This window comes from Oryzias latipes, chromosome 15 (assembly GCF_002234675.1).
Source record: "Oryzias latipes chromosome 15, ASM223467v1".
NCBI lineage: Eukaryota > Metazoa > Chordata > Actinopteri > Beloniformes > Adrianichthyidae > Oryzias > Oryzias latipes.
In genome coordinates, this window is record NC_019873.2 from 24,220,992 (window position 1) to 24,238,944 (window position 17,953).

The following is a 17,953-nucleotide window of genomic DNA, read 5'->3' on the forward strand; positions in this document are numbered from 1 at the left end:
TGAGTTGTTGAAGGCAAATAAAACAGAGACAGGATAGAAGGTAATTTATTTTATTTTATTATCATATTTTTCTATATGAAAACAAAAACCTAAACTATGTAATAACAGTACAGGCTCAAATCAGTAATGCTACTTTGAAGTCAACAAAAAAAGATAGTAAATGTGGAAGAAAGAAAATGCAAAATTGGATGTTTTAAACTTGTTTTCAATTTGATATTAAAAGATTAATTTAAAAGAATTATTGAAAATGTAAAAAAGAAATTGTACATTTGAAACCTAAATAAATAATAAAACACTAAACGTAGTTTCGGCTCCAATATCAGCGTCTGCTGTTGACGCCGCCATTATTCAACAGGAGGGAAGCCACACCCCATATTATCTAGATCTTTCATAAACAATTGAAATTTTGGAGTCAAGCTTTTAGGTGAAAAGGGTTTGATGAAGAATATAAAAGGATTTATCAGAAAACTGTTTGAATAGCATCTACTTTCCATAAAACGTACTATTAAGCTCCACCTGCAAGGCCTCTCCGTCCTCAGGGCCTGTTTGTGCACATCTGCAGTAACAGAGGCAATTGGACTTGGATCAGATACATTTTAGGATTCATCTACATTTGAGATTCACACAATCATTACTAATTGCTGGGTGTACTCTTGTCTGCAGAGTCTTAAATGTCTGTGAACAAGTGAGACAAAACAAACCTGTCAGAGAAAAAGCCCCTTTCAGCATTCAGATGTTTATTTTTTATTTTTTTTAATCGCTGTTGAAACATAGCAGCTTTTGAAACCTCTACTTTTGTGAGTGCTTTTTGATAAATTAAAAAACAAGTCAGTGGAGTGGTAGAGACTAAAACAATAAAGGAAAAATACAAATAATTACCAAAAACACATAGAATACGTAACTATAGACATGTTCAGAGATGTAAAGAATTTCTGATCCCATTAACTGTCCAAGACAACATCTGAATTTGTCTCTGCTAATATGTTTGCCATAGTGAAAAACCTGACTTGTGAAGCTTATAATAGTCATGACTGCTTAGGGATTTCACATGAAAGGTGACCTAGTTCTATTTTACTCTGTTTATATGTTTAAACAACAAAGAACGTTTCAGTCAAAAAAGCAGTGGAAAAAGTTCAAAATAAAATTCACCTGTAAAAGTAAAATGTCTTACTGTACCATGTTTATTTAGCTGGGTTTCCTTTCTAGATTGGTGTTTTTTAATCACATTTTGCATTCACTAAGAACCTTGGACCCCAGCTGAGCACTTGTTAGCAGAAAGTGCCCACGGTGTTTGTGGCACAACTGGTAAAATCAGAAGCAGATATGGCTGCAATCAAGTAAAAAAAAAAAAAAGGCTGTGTTAAAATGTCAAAATAAAAGAGCTATGTTACAAAAAATGTTTTCTTTTGTTCAGATACCCTATAGTTTACATCTTTCAATAATTTATATTTATTTAATTGGCATTAAGCCATTCTTGTGATAACTTTATTTGAATGCTATCTAAAATTCAAGACGTCATAATAATAAAACTATTCCTTTTGGTTTCAGGAAAAAGGACCAAAAAGGAGCAAAAAAGACAAATTTTGAAAACATTTTGATTTAAACAGCAGATAAAATGTGACTGACTGCTGGTTACTTTAATAAAAAAAAACATTCTTGTTATTTTTTTCTGGTTGAGTCCCTACCTTAAACCACATCCCCCTGAACACAAAGGGGGGAAAAAGTCAAGTCTCCAGCTCCAAATTCTTTAAATTCACTAAAAGCTACAAATCCCAGAACTCTTCCTCTTCACATTTGGTATCCGTGAAAAGCCCAAAATTTCCTTTGCAGACACCAAAATGAGTTACTGCAGTAATATGCGATGGTTGGGAGATATTCAGGTTTAGAAATGTCCTCTACAGAGGAATACTTTGCACTGCTGGTAGTCAGGAGGACATAACTGAAACATAATTGTTATCAAATTAAGAGATTTTTCTTTTTATTTACATGAAAAAAAAAAAAGTAAAACGATGATACTCTAGAATTTTTCTTAAAGATTTCAGGAGACAACATTAGAATGTCACCACTGCAGAAAGGTAGGGAACCCTTTGTTATAGCCGGGATTTTGTAAAACTGCTGAGCAAGCAGCGTTTTTAAATTTTTTTTGAGATATATAACACCTGCATCAGCTTCTTCTGAGCTCTGCAGCTGTTGACATTACTGAATGTGCAGCTTGACTTTGTCCTGCCATCATCCTTGAGATGAATTGCACTGAGTTTACCTATAAGGTCATCTACGGCAGGCTTCAGAACTCAGTAACTATCTGCAGAGAAAATATAGGATAAATAAAAGGCATAGCCTTTGATCAGTGGCACAAAGAGGCTTTCAAAGCTCCAAACAAGAACTAGGAATCACAGGTATGTGTAACCTCAAAATACCATTATTTTAATGTTTCAAAGCTAAATGCAACATGCAGTGTGTTCATTGTGGTGCTCAGTACTCTGCAGAGGAAGGGAAAATTGAACTTTTTTAGCAAATATTAATATATTCCTTTGAAATAAAAAACAAAATCTCTATTTCAAAAAATAAAGATGAAAAAAGAACAGATATGAGGACTATAGAAAGGAATTAAAGCAGCGGCACTCAAGCTTTTTCATTCTAGCTGTTCTTAGATATTATATTCTTTAAAAATGATCTAACAAGAAACCTTTTTTTATATATTATGTTAAATGAATTGGTCTCACTTTTAAAAAAAAAGCAAAAGTCTAATAACTAAAACTAAATTGAGTTTAAAGTCTTCTTTGCCTTTTGGTTGTCCTCTTCAGGGGTCGCCACAGCATGTCATTTGCCTCCGTCTAATCCTCTCTTCTGCATTCTCCTCACATACACCAACCACCCTCACGTCCTCCACTACATCCGTCGACCTACTCTTTGGACAAGGCCTCCTTCCTGATAGCTCCAACCTCAGCATTCTTTACCAACATGTGTCTGTCTGCCTCCTATCAATGTGTCAAAAACATCTAACTTGTTCTTCTGATGGATCCATTCCTGATCTATCCATCCTCATCACTCCCAAAGAGAAAATCAACATCTTCACCTCTGCTATACCTCCATTTCTGCCTTCTGTCTTTCTCAGAGTCCACCAACCTTTTTTCATAAAATCAATAATATGTGACCCCGAGCATTTCCTAAAAACTATGTGATTGGCAAAATTACATTTTAAGTCATTGTAAACCTATCGGAACACTGTCATGTGACCCTTCTGTGACACTTTCCAGCTCATTGAGAGTCACCGCTTCCAAGACATGTGGAAATTGACATTTTATCTTAGTGAAATATGAAACAACTGCCTAAAATTCCAAGAGACTGTGACTGTTTTCAAGAAGTTCAACATCAAGAGGGACTTCCAGATAAGACATGCTATCTGCGACAAGCTTAAGTTAAAATGTTCATGTTGATTAAATTATTTACATTTAATGTTATTAAAATAGATCGAAGAATGTCAGTTCGAATGGTTGGCCCCATAGAGGACCTATATCATGCCCTGGTCAGTTTGCACACACAAGATACTCTTGACTGTCATTTTAAAAGCAATGGCCTTGTGCAAAGTATGAACCTGGTTCAAGATATGACCTGGCTTCATTAGAATTCAGACAACAGTGTGAAAAATGGCAATAAGTTACAACACATGTGGTGCACTGCTCAAAGTGAGATGAACCTGTTATATCCATCAAATCTGAAATTAAGCTACTCTCTTGAAAACACAAAGGCTTTGTCTGAATTCCCACCTTAATTCATAACTACTGAAAAACCATATAGTGCGGGAATATCTGCATTTTAAAAGCAATTTGGACACCGTGCTCAATACTTTTTTTTATTTTTAAATGGTGAATATGAAGTCATCGATTTCACAAAGTGAAAATCTATTCAATCTGAGTGTTATACAACAACAATTTATGAATCCACTGTGTTCTGATGATGAAAAAATTGATGGTTTATTAAAAAATACATTTACATATATTTTTTTTCGAAATTTGGCTCATTTTCGCGTCCCCAATCTGGGCCTTATTGCAAAAGGTTTGCACAATCCTGCTCTAAACCAACAACATGGTGGCTCTCACCACAGTTCTTTACACCCTTTCTTTCCTTCTTGCTGACGCTTTGGTCGCACATCATACCTGAAACTTCCCTTCACCTGTTCCAGCCTGCTCTCAGATGCCTTTTCACCTTTTGCAAAGTTACTCTGTGTTGCTCTGGATTGTTGATCCTTCAAGTTCTCTACCTTCTTCACCTCTGCTCCCTATAGCTTCACTGTTCCACTTAAGTTCCTCCCATGTACACACAAACACATAGTATACAGAGATTCCTGTCTGAACTCATCTGTCAGTCACCAGAGCAAACAAGGGCTAACAGCCTCTTAGTTTCAAATACATGAAGAAGGTTATATAAATATGAACCAATGTAAAAATAAAATCTGTCCAAAACAGGAGGCTCTCAGCTACTATTTGTTTGCTCAGCTTTGGGACAAATTATTTAGAAAAAAGAAAAAATGTTGGAAAAACATGTGCTGATACTATTTGTTAGAACACTCCAGAGACAATTTTGTGCAGATAGACGTATATACCTCCAACTCCACACAAGTAAGAGCTGTAACACTGATTTCAGTAATTTTACTGTCTAATGCTGAAGCATGATCTTTATCATGGAAGAAGGAACTTAAGAGTTACTAAATCCCAGTTGGGCTGACACTATATGTTTGTCTGAAAGCAGTAAGGTCTTATTTCTTGAAGTTGACTCATTTTGATATCAGTAAAAAGATATGCTCTTGCATCAGCATGTTTTTTTTTAGATTTAATGTAAATTGTTTTTCTTTTGTGAGATAAAGTTTTTTAATGTGTGTAATTGCATGGCAGCCCACGCAAACTCTATCCAGCAGCTGAATGTGGAGCTTCTTCTGTGAGACGGTATTGTTGCCTCTATGAAAATTGATTTAAAAAAAAATTTAAACCTAATCAAACGCAGACTTTTTACTTTGAAAACATTCATGATGTAAGGATTTCAACGTTGACGGAAGTTTAATGACCAAATGAAGACAATGAAACAATTGTCAAAGAGCTGTTCTCATTCAAACAAGAAGAACATTTAGTTTTAAAGTGCCCTTTCTTTGAAAATATACTTCTAACTCATCTTAAAGAACTGTGACTGCAAATTGAGAATAGAAAATATTCTTTATCACAGATATAAGAGTGCAGAAAAATTAGAACGCATTTGACAGCAGAAAGTTATTATTATTAAATCAACAGCACTTAAAGCATAAATTAAAAGGTAGCAACCACAATTGTTGTAATACTTCAGCCAATCTTTATTTCTTAAGTATCTTTCACATAAAGACTTTGTAACACAAAGTGCTTTGCAAACCCAGATGGACCAAACCCATCTGGGATGTTGTCAGAATGCAGGTAGTCACCACTTATAGCAAATACTTCAGATTAGAGCTTCTGGAGGTTTTAAACATTGAAAGGAGGAAGAAAAAAATGGAAAAACTCCTAAAAATGTCTGGAGCGTGACTCAACCAGTAATGTTTTAGTAAATCCACGATTAAGCAATATTATAGAAAGATTACAGTAGTGAATTTGCTGTTTCAATGCATAGCTACAAATAAATGTATTATTCTAAAAGCAGAAAAAAGCAATAGAAAGACTGAAATCTATGCGATGTCTGATTCTCTTTCTTCCAAGGTTCTTGAAAAAGCTGCCTTTTCATTCTCTTTTTTCTTGCTTATAGGAGCAATCACTGTGATCTACTTGGATGCAGAGGCCATTGCAAAAAGATGTATATAGGGGGACCTATTTACTCTCTCATATAAGTCATAAATATCTTATTAACTCTGACTGTGACACATTTTATAGAAATACTCCCCCTATAACCTCATACCACAATTGTTTTACAAACACACTCAGATCACAGATTACTTGAGCTTTTATCTTATTTTCTGGCAGAGAATTTGCAATGATGAAAAAGCTGCTCAGGTTTTGTCTCGGCTTGGGCCACACCATGTCGACCTGTTCCTCTTTAAATAATTCACAGTCATGCTGCCAGTTGTCATGCAGTTGAAATGAATCTGCTTGTAAAGTGCAAGGCATATAGGAGCCTTGTGAAGGCCAAAGTAATCATGCTGCATGGAGGTTCAAGGAGCAGCCTCTCCATTTAAAAGGTAGCTGAATGAAGATAGATTGAGTGAGAGAATGAAAAGACATGCACCGATGCTCATAATATCTTTTAAAAATCATATTTGGTAGAGATATCAACTCTAGTGGATTATTTCAGTGAAAAGTGGCATACAGTTGAACTATTTGTGGATGTGGATGAGCTGAAAACTTTGAGGGAAACATTGCGTGGAGTCGAAAAGAGTGAAAGGGTTCACATAAAGAGTCTCAAAGCGAGGATGACAAAGAAGATAGGATTTAAAAACAGAAAGCTGATGGGCTTTAGAAAAGAAGGCCAATCAGATCGTGTTCAAGTCCACCATTGAACCTAAAGTCTCATTCACTCCGCATTTTATCATATAAAGTATTTGTTTCATGGCTGTTTAGTATGTCGTGATATAAGCCACTATACACTAAAATGCTTTCAAAGAAGAGTTAAGAAACACATTTTATCATAATTCTGTTTACTGAAAATATATTTTTTTTAAATTAACAGTGTTAAAAACATTTCACAATTCTTAAACGTTGCACTTCAATGATTAATAAAACATTGACTGATGTTTAACCTTCTTTCAAACTAAGTCGATTTTCTCAGCTATGGTTGTTGGAGATACTTCGACATTTCTATCAACGTTTTTGTTTTCTTGCTCACAAAAAAAAAAGTTCCTTTAGCAGTTTAGAATCAGTGTTTTAAGTTGCTTTGGGATTCAAATTAAACCAAACATACAACACGCTTTGAGCAGATTAAATGTTAGGTCGTTAAGCAATGAAACATTGATTTGCTCTTGCTTTGTAATAGTTTTTTGTCTGTCATAAAAACAGACAAAAGGATTTACCGGTTGTGTCTCAGTTTAGTATAAATTGAGCAGATGTTCTTTTCTTAGTACCTCTTTCTCTCTGTCTGTCTTTTAAAAAGACTCCCTGTCTCCTTGGTTCATTTATGTAAAACTGAAGTGTTTCAGCTCATGTTTCTATTTTCTTAAAAAGAATTACTATGTTATTAAACTATAACAAAAAAATCTCAAGAGGGCACAAGCTAATGCATTCGTAAGCTGTTCCCAAGTCCGGCTCAAAGCAGAAGATTGTATCCGGAAGAGCATCCGAACATCAAACATCAAAACCAAATCAATCCCAAACGATATTTCATATCAGATTGATCATGGTCTCCTTAACGATGACCAACACCGGGGCTGTTGACCTGCAGGGCGCCGGGGGAAATCTGACAATTTTTGGCGGAAGAGGGAGGGGAGGACGCCAAAATTATTGGCAAAGAAAGAAAAGAAAAGATACAAGTCATGTTTAGATTATATCAACTTTGAATGTTGGGACTTCAACAGAAAATAGAGTTAGCCAACATAATGGAAAGAAGAAAGGGGGATTTCCTGTATGTTCAACACAGGATGGAAAGAGAGCAAGGCTTTTAGTTTGGGAGCAGGTTCAAGATGTTTTGTCATGGTAAAAGGAGGAACAGACTCAGATAGGGGTAAGAGGCTGAAGCTGGAAGTTGACGATGTGATGTGATGTTTTGCCCCACAGTTAGAATCTGAACTGGCAGAGAAGATGTGATCCAGGTTATCCCTGAAGGGAAGAGATTTTGGCAATTGAGGCAGTCTTTAACGGACATGAAGGTGAAGGAGACAGAGGTGAAGAGGACATGACGGTAATTTAATGTTCAGAAAAGATCACAGATGGAGAGACAGTGGTGAACTTTGTTAAAGGAATGGTAATGGCAGTGGTGAAGACATTTTTCCATTAAAGAAAGGAGCATAGGGTGGAGGACACAAGTTTGATGACATCTTGTGTAGACTCAATCTTAAAGAGATCAGTGACTGCATAGTTGTGGCTCAGGAGAGTGTGGCCAGACAGCATATGGTGGTGTGAGGAAGATGAAGAGGACAAAAGCAGAGTGGAGAACTAAATGGAGGAAGTTGAAAAGGACAAGTTATTCTTGGTATTTAGGGAGGATATGGAACTGGCTTTGAGAAATCAGGTTATTCTTCCTGATAACTGGACAGCTTCAGCAAAGTGATCAGAGAAATCAAAAGGAAGAAACTTGTGGTGTCTGAGTTGTGAAAACAGATAACAAGGACTGGTGGTGGAATGAAGAAGTTCAGAAGTGTTTTAAAAGGAAAACAGCAGGACATTGAGAGAACAGGAGACATCAGACTGGAGTACAGGGAGATGCTTCATAAGGAGAAAGTGGAGGTGGCAAAAACCAAATGTATGAGAACTTGTGTTATAGGTTGAACACAAATGAGGGAGAGGTGGATCTGTACAGTTGAGATAGAGATTTAAGGATGTGCAGAGGGTTAGGTGATAAGGACAAGGATGGAAATGTATTTGCCGGTTCCAAAAGTTTATTGGAAAAATGGAAAGAGAATTTTGAAGAGCTGATTAATGAGGAGAATGTTAGAGAACACAGAGGAGGGGACTGTTAGAGCAGGAAGTAGCAGAGATCAGGAAAGAGGAAGTAAGAAAGGCATTGAAGACAAGGAAGAGTGGAAAGGCAGCTGGTCCTAGAAACACACCTGTTGAGGTATAGATGTGTTCAGGAGAGGTGGCTGTAGAGTTTCTGACTCAAATGAAACTACTTCCATGTGATTGGCTGATTTAAAAAATTGCGTTAACGGGCAGTGGGACAGGTGTGTCTAATAATGGGGCCCGTGTGTACAGGCACACACATGTAAGCATTTAAAACTAAATTTATAAAAACACACATTTGCATGCATTTTTGGGGAACTGAGTGACGGGTTTTACATTCATTCATTTTCTAAACCCGTTATGTCCCTTTCGGGCTCACTGGGCTGCTGGAGCCTATCCCAGCCACTTGTGGGCGAAGGCAGGGGGCATCCTGGACATGGATAATCTAACAGCAAATAACCTGCTCTGTCAGACTGATGAGTATGAACAGTTTTTGTTGACGCCTTAGGCCTCCCCTTCCTTTTAATTGACACGTTGTAAACAATTTATTTTTTTTCATTGACTGATTTATTGTTAGCGGCAAATGACATGTCGTGGGATTCCTAATAAGACTTGGACAATTGAGAAATCTCTCACTGCATGATGGACAGTTTGCAGCTCCAGGGCAGAAAACTGTCCAAAGCAAAGATAGCAGGACAATTTTGTCATGAAAATGCTCATCATCTTTGCAATTTTTAGAGAGATCAAGAGGAAAAGCAGAACGGGATTAATTTAAGTATCATTCTATATTTAGGATTTGTTGCTCTTATGAGTGCTTTTTTAAGACAAATACAACACGGCAGAGATGCATAAAACAAGTGTTAGTAGACATTCTGCCTTACTCTTCTGCTGTCAAAGCTGTTCTGTTGCAACGAACTTACTCTGTTGTCATTGCTGTCACTAAAAAGGCTTTTTGCTACTGAAAGAATGCACTATTCATGCAGAAACCAAGTTAATAAAACAGAAAAACGTTCAAAGCTGAGTCAATCCGATTAACCTGGCCAGCTTTGTTTGTCACTCTGCTGTTTTCCCCTAAGCTGAGGGTTTTTCTTTTTTTAAACAGCAATATTTTATAGGAAAAAACTAAATAAACACATTTTTGTTGAAGTCATTTATGCTGTTTGTGAAAAATATGATCGCTTAGTTGTTTATGTATCAATCAGTGGCATAATTCTAAAAAAAAAGCCAATTAAAAAAAGTTTTTTACTTTTTGTCTTGGGTAAATTTTTCTTTTACAAACAAAATATTTATTTATTTTATAAGCTTGACACATTTTGAGTTCTGTTTGTTCAAACTGTAATACACCCAATAAAAAGTATGTTTCATATTTTTTGTCATTACTTATGATTGATATACATTATCTCCAGATATTTGACCCTGCATCTACGTCAAAGTTTTTAGGGTCTAAATTTTTGAAACATCTTTGGTTGTGAATCCCTCTCAGTTTGTTTTTCAGTGTGGAAAAATCGCCACATGCGCACAGTGACCAACTACTTCATCGTGAATCTCTCCTTTGCGGACGTTTTGGTCACCATCATCTGCCTGCCTGCCAGTCTTGTGGTTGACATCACGGAGACATGGTTCTTCGGGAACACACTCTGCAAAGTTGTCCCTTATCTTCAGGTAAGAGGTCACGAGGGTTTGTTTTTTTTTTGCATATTTTTACCATATTATTTGTTTTGTTAAACGTCATATTTGCGTTTATTTTGAATTTTTACCTGCTTTATATCTCAAGATTTTGAACTCAGTGTCACTCTGTGCCCACCTCAAAAGAAGACTTATTGGAGGAATTTTTTCTTCTTAATATCATTTTAAGAAATGACTGAGTCAAAAATCATCTGCGAGTATGAAAGCTGGATCTGAAATGACAACAAAAGTGTTTACATCAAACGATAAATTAAGTCAAGCTCCATGCTCTTTATGGGATTAATATTTCTGACTCTTTCTGATGTCTTATTTAACATGTCAGTGTCATTGCTACTTTTGTATTTGCCCCCTGCTGGGTTTTTGAAACCAGGAAAGTCTAATTTAGCGTGTCATTTCGTGTGACTTTTTTTGTTGATGCCGTGCTGCCCCTGAATGTTATAAGTCTGAAAATACCTCGAAGGAGAACAGCAGGGTGCAAAAAAAGCTAAAACAGCTCATGCTATTTTAAATTTAAGTCTTTATTTTAATCAAATGCTTTTAAAAAGATTAACTGCAGCCTTGATCTGTCTACATTGTATGTGCAGATTAATTCTGACAAGTGAAAATATTGGTTTTGCATCATAGCTGAAATACAAACCCATCTCTAGTGTTTTGCACTGTAATGTTAATAAAGTTAAGATGAAAATGTCTGTTAACTTTAATACATAATAAAAAGGTAGTTTTAAATGAAATTGAACACTTTGTCATATTCTCTTTAAATAGCAAAAGATTGTTGATAAGAGCAGCAAAAGATTTTGCTTTTTGGATCCAATGTTATATAGGCATGTACACTCTAAAAGAAACTCATTTCCTTTTCTAACATCCATCTGCAGAGCTCTGAAAATTGACATTAATCTCTGCCTATTAAACAACTCTCACAAACTGCATCCTTTTATACGACATTTTCCACAGTTTGTGGGCTAAAGCAAGCTGCAAATAATGTAAAACAATATTAGTCAAGCTGAGGTCATGCCAACTGAGCGAAGGATTGGAGAAAAAGAAAACCCTATTGGACTGTAAATGTATTAATGTGCGTAAAACTTATAAAGCAAAATACACAGTTTATAAAGGGATTTTGTAATTATCGGTCAGCAAGCTTTTAAGCTGCAAAAGCTTAATTTTAAATGTTTAACCTAAAGCTTCGGGTCTCAAAGTTACAGTAAGTGCACACATTGCTGGAAATGGACAGTGAAAATGGAAAATGTTTTGTGCTCATAGCTTAAAAATGACAAAAAAGAAAAAGAAGGAAGAATTAGGAATGAACTAATTTATAAAATGTGCCTTTTTGTCCCTTTTCTTTTAAAGATAAAACAAAGCAAAAAAGTAAAATGGGTCTCTCTTATTGTATTGTGATTTATCTGCTTAATGATTGTCCAAAGTTTCAGCCAAGTGGACATTAAAATTCAAGTCATCTACAACATCCTCAAATTGGAAAATTGTCTCATATGGGAATCTTCCTGTTCCACGACAGGCCTGATGTTGTTCTGGTTTCAAACATCGTGCTTCTTTAAAGTATTTTTCACAGCGAGACAGCTGTGCAATGTAGATAACGCTGAGAGTCTGTGCTCTGAGAAAACAGTTACATGGAAAAACTGTTGCTGATCTTCATGTCTGTCCCAGACTGCCAGAAACTGGCTCATCTGCATGCAGACTTACAGTAGAGTGTGTCATCAGCAATTTCTAAAAACCATTTACCAGTTGTTAAACAGACTGACTGGAACACATTAGTGTGCTGGAAGGTTCCATTGACGCCTCCAGTTAGTGACAGACAAAAATTATGTTAGAAAGAATATTTCTTTGCTTATTTAAATTTTGAAACATTAAAACTAGGAAATTGTTGATTTCTTGTCTTTACCAATTTAATTTTCTTTGTCAATTTATTTTTCAGATGATCTGGTCATTTTTTTTTTTTTTGTGTATCCATTAAACATTGTAAACAAATATGGAGTAGGAGGTCACATTTGTTGTTTTTTCATACAAACGGTCCTGTTTATGAGTGTCTAGACTTGGATCAAAGTTTAAATAAAATACTCAAAGGCGGAAAGTTTTTCTCTTAACCCTTGTGCTATCCTGGGTATTTTAACATTGGGAGTTGGGTCATCTAGACCCACTAGACAGTGCGCGGATCCTTTTTTCTTCAATGATTTGCGATCTTCACTGGTGTCCATGGATTACATGAAATCTTTCCACCTTTATCCATCATTGTTATGGTAGAGAGAACACGTCAATGTAAAGGTGGGTCATCTAAGATAGCACAAGGGTTAAATGTGTAACTTCACTTGTTGTTCCACTAACTTTAGCTACCCAGCTTTTTCAATTGCACCTAAACACTGACATTTCAAGCTTTGTTGGTTTATTCAATGCTTTAAATGAGGAAAATGATAGTAATAAGCACTATAATAGTCTTCTCGATCTTTGCAAGGACTATTGCAGGTGTAAGGGTCTTTGCATCATCACATATTGTAATTAATCATGAGCTCAGCTCATGAGTCTCTTAGGCAAAATTTGAAATTAACATCATTGCATTTTAGATTATTATGCCCCATATAATGAGATTCTTGTCAGCATACATTTCTTATATGAATGCAGAAATAAAATTAACATTGGACAGACAATTGTATGCATTTATGCAAAAATTATCACACAAACATCATCAAAAAGATGAGTATATTTACCTCAAAGGAAAAAAATCAAACACAGTGCCAGACTGCAGGAGATCTTTGAATTTAAGGTATAACACGCCAGGAAAAAGTTTGTGGACATTGCAGCTCATTTCAATTATATCTTTTTGACAACATGTATTTCTTTATTTTCAGGATATATTTAAAGACTATTTGGTTGTTTTGACTTAAGCAGAAAGAGTTTAATACCAGAGGACAAACGTTTTACTCACAGAGATTATTTCATCCCTAATTCCAATTATAAATATTGAATAGATTACAGGTTCAGGGTTCTAAGACTGTGATTCTTAGTGTTTGTTTTACAAATGTGTCAAATCTCATTTCAGTTAGGAACCACCTGACCAGTGCAAAGCAATTTTGTGCGTCTTTTTTTGAGATAATTTAAAGCTTTTCATACACAGAAAAATCTTAGGCAGTCTTAAAACGCAATTACAATTTCCAGTAAAAAAAAAAAAAAAAAACTTGAATCAATAAAATAAAATAAAACTGCGAAACAACTTACTTTTGGTTGAAAAACCACAAAACGCACTGAAACGTTTGTTTAAATTCTAAAACCTTCCAACTTTATGCAGAGGGTTAATCTTAAACCGATAATAAAAAGTCATTGAAATAATTGAAAACATTTATAGGCAAATGTTGTGCAGATGATATTTTCAAAACAATCATGACTCCATTGTAATTTTCAACATGGCATTGACAGTAACTGACTAACCAAGTGAAAGTTTGTATTAAACTAAGCATTTTTTTGGTGTGAAGCCCATTGAGACAATTGTGTTGTAAAATTGGGCTGTATAAATAAAATTGAATTGGACTGAGCCCTGGAGCTCCTTAGGCTTATGCTAGGCTTTTAACCATCAATTTGTTTTTCCACAAAATGAAAAAGGGTCATGCTCTACTAAACTGTGTTTGTGAGACAAACTTTGACGTCATCCATAACTTTAAATAAGTCTATGGTTTCACCTTAAAATTATTTAATGAGCCCATTTATTTTACATCAAACAGTTAAATGTATTTATTTAGTGACAATCTTATCTGGGAAAGAATATCCAAAGAAGAAACACTGGCATCTACTTTGGTTGCATAAAAAAATTGTGTTCCCAGAATGATCATGTTTCTGTTGAGCAGGTTTTTTTTTTTTATGTCTCCTCTACAGACTATCTCTGTTTGCGTGTCAGTTCTGACACTGAGCTGCATCGCCCAGGACCGTTGGTATGCGATCTGTCACCCGCTCATGTTCAAGAGCACAGCCAGGAGGGCTCGCAAGAGTATTGTTGCCATCTGGGTTGTGTCGTGCATAATCATGATTCCTCAGGCCATTGTGATGGAGTGCAGCAGTCTGCTGCCTGAACTTACAAACAAGACCAGGCTGTTCACAGTGTGCGATGAACACTGGGGAGGTAAGTGGTCTCAGAGGTTTTCTAAATGTGTCAAAGCATTTTGATTTTTCACTCTTTTAGAGGCCACACTGTGTGCACTGGAAATTACCTGAAAGGCATGTCAAATCACATTTTTTTTTCTTTATTCAAACGGTTCACACAGCCAATTATTTTGTCTCTCATAGTTGAGGTATAGCTATAATAAAAAATTACAGACCTCTTTCATCTTTTTAAGTGGAAGAACTTGCACAATTGCCTGACTAAATACCCCCCCCCCCCCCCCACACTGTATGCGTTATTTGCACTGTTTATTCACACTTCTTCCCGTTTTTAACATGGTTTATCCGTAATTTATCTGTTAAAATTTCAGGTAAAGAATGACAACTTTTCTCATTTTTCCATGTTTATTCATTTTTGACCAATTTTCACCACTTAAATTCAGCTTCCAAAAAGAAACAGAAAGGAATGTTGAAAACAGGGCCTCTCATGCTTCACCTGTAATCCAAATACAGATGCCAATTAATCTTTATTGTCTGAGTCTTTATCTATCTCTACTTTGCAAGGCTGACAAACATCAATTAACCACCCACCTCTGTGTATTGAGTTGTCAACTGTTCTTCTTTTCCCAGATGAGATCTACCCAAAGATTTATCACACCTGCTTCTTCATTGTTACCTACTTTGCACCTTTGTGCCTCATGGTTCTGGCGTATATTCAAATATGCCACAAGCTCTGGTGCCAGCAGGTGCGTACATCAAAGTTACCTGTTTCATTACAAAGAGGCTCATCAGGTACCTTTACTGTCCACAACAATCAACTCAGCTTTTCCTACATTTGATCTGACTGTGTACAATCTAACATAAGTGGAGCGTCATTCTAACCCTTGTGCTATCTTAGATGACCCCACCCTCACATTGACGTGTTCTCTCTACCATGACAAAGGTGGATAAAGGTGGAAAGATTTCATTTAATCCATGGACACCAGTGAAGATCACAAATCATTGAAGAAAAAAGGTTCAGCGCACTGTCTAGTAGGTCTAGATGACCCAACTCCCAATGTTAAAGTGTCTAGGATAGCACAAGGGTGAAGGGGACCTATGGTGGCCTTAAAGTGCAAATAACATCAACAAATCACTCAACACAGAAACAGATTAAAGACCACAATGACAATTAAAAAAGCAAAACAAATAATATAGAAGCAACATTACGTCTTAGAAATAAATTCAGAAACCAAAACACAATGATAATAAATAGAAACCAAGTAAAAAGGAAATGTTCTGAAACAAAAAACAAAAGTAGGTTGCAAAAATCAAACTGAAACAAAATAAGAAACCCGGAAAAGTCAGGTATTGTGGGATGATTGGATGATGGCATTGTTTTACTTTTTCAACCATAAGTTATGCATGGTAAAATCTTCAGACAGACGATATCTCTTTAAACTTCTGGCCACAGCCACTGCAAAAGTTTAATAGATTCTCATTTAGCTCTTTACCACAGTTTAGGTTAAACATCCCTTTAAAACATTATGTCATGCCCCATAATACCTACCGGTACCTTTACCAGTTTCTTATTTTGTTTCATTTTTTAACATTTTATTTTGGTTTCTGGAGATTATTTTTGTTTTCTGAAATGTTTTTTATGTCTTGTGTCCTGGAATTTTGTTATGTATTATAAAATGTAATGTTATTTATTTATTTATTTATTTATTTATTTATTTATTTATTTATTTATTATTTGTTTAGCTTCTTTAATTTTTGTTTTGATCTTTGCAGTGTGTAGAGTGATATGTTGATTTGATTTGCACTACAAGTCCACTATAGATATCTCATAGGAAAATAAAATGTAGAGATGAAAAGACAGAATAAATTGGCCAAAATTTGTTTTTATATAACAAATTTAAAGTTACAGTTTTTGCATAAAATAAAATATGAAAAAACTGTTTTGTTGACAACATGTTTCAATAATTTGCCCCATTTTTGGTGAAGAAATGACTCTTTATATGCAGTTTTTGGTAAACAGTTTTCATTTTTTGTTCAGTGTATCTGGCAAAATTGAGACAACGGGGATGCTTTTTTCATGGAGCGTCCCAGTTGTCACGTTTGTTTCTTAAATGAGGGTCGTCAAGTCATATCTAAATGTAACAACTACAAAAAAATATGAGACGTGACTAAAAAAGCTCTTGCTTCCACATATTTTGTCTTTTTATTAGTAAGTAAACATGAGTCATAATGCTTCTTGTTTAGAGAAATCATAGCAGCAGTGAAACAGCCTCTGGGAGTCTCTACTTTTGACACACTTTGATGTTTTGCTGTGCCATTAAATGTGTCAGGAAATCACTGAATAAAGCGGCAGAATACGTATTATAAAGTACGTATTGTAAAATATGTATTTTAAATAGATATTTGGATGAAATGGAAGAATACACCCTAGAAAGAGACAAACTGAAAACACTTTAGGTGAAATTCTAAGAGAATCAGCTTAAGAATGTTTGTTTTTTTCCTTGCTATTTTAAATTAGAAATGTTTTCAAATGAAAAACATGTTTGTGATTTATTACGAGTCCATTGATTAAAATAGTGGAAAAAAAACTGTAACTGCAGGCCTTTCAATAATCTAATCTCCCTCAGCTTTGAAGGTGGATTTATCCGTCTTACCTAGAATTAGCCAAAGGCACAGATGATAATTACCTTTTGAGAGAGATAAAGGGGGAAAGAAGTTTTTTACTCTTTTTGCAGAGTAAAATCTGAATTCCCCACCTTGAACCTAAAACTTCGGTTCACAGCATAAGTTACAAACTAAGCAAGGCTGTGTCTAATTAATGGGAGTCTAAGGTCCTTTTTGCTTATAGCATCTCATTTTAATCACCAGATTCCCGGAAACACATCAGTGATTCAGAGGAAATGGAAGTCTATTCAGTGTTCGGCTCCAAGCGCGGCTCTCGGAGAGGCGGCGAGGGTCAGGACCAGCACGGTCTGTGCAGAGATCAAGCAAGTCAGAGCCAGACGCAAAACAGCTCGCATGCTGATTGTGGTGCTCTTTGTTTTCGCTCTGTGCTACTTACCAATCAGCATCCTCAATATTATGAAACGGTAAGAACCTCTTCAGCTGGCCTGTCTACAAAAGCAGAGCTTCCAAGAGATCTGCACTCTTTGTATGTTTTCTTCTCTCACTCCAGTGACTGATGCAGATAGTTTAGGTGCTGATTATACTGTTTATTATGATGATGTCAGCCATACAAGAGCACATCTTTCAACTAACTTTTCCTTATTTGCTTTTTTTTCTGCAGAGTTTTGGGCTCCTTTAAGAACACAAATGATAGAGAGACAGTGTATGCATGGTTCACCTTCTCACACTGGCTCATATATGCGAACAGTGCAGCCAATCCCATCATCTATAACTTCTTGAGTGGTGAGTTCTGGTCTGTACTTATCTATCTGCCTGGTCTCAGAAAGTTTATTTAGAAAAGTAAGTTTGTTACTGCCCTCTAGTGAGCATCAGCATGAGTGTCGTGATGGTTTTGTGGTCATCCTGTGATAAACATGAGAATCATCAGCCCTTATGCTATC

At 35.7% G+C, this 17,953-nt stretch overlaps 1 protein-coding gene across 1 annotated transcript in view; it reads left to right on the forward strand.

Annotated features, from left to right (window-relative positions):
* The window catches only part of hcrtr2 (hypocretin receptor 2), a 43,316-nt gene that overhangs the window by 22,967 nt on the left and 2,396 nt on the right, over positions 1–17,953 (forward strand). The window contains exons 2-6 of the mRNA XM_004077422.3: positions 10,090–10,268; positions 14,166–14,409; positions 15,018–15,133; positions 17,256–17,476; positions 17,674–17,795. Of these exons, the coding sequence (XP_004077470.1) occupies positions 10,090–10,268; positions 14,166–14,409; positions 15,018–15,133; positions 17,256–17,476; positions 17,674–17,795 (882 nt within the window). The remainder of the gene's footprint in view (positions 1–10,089; positions 10,269–14,165; positions 14,410–15,017; positions 15,134–17,255; positions 17,477–17,673; positions 17,796–17,953) is intronic.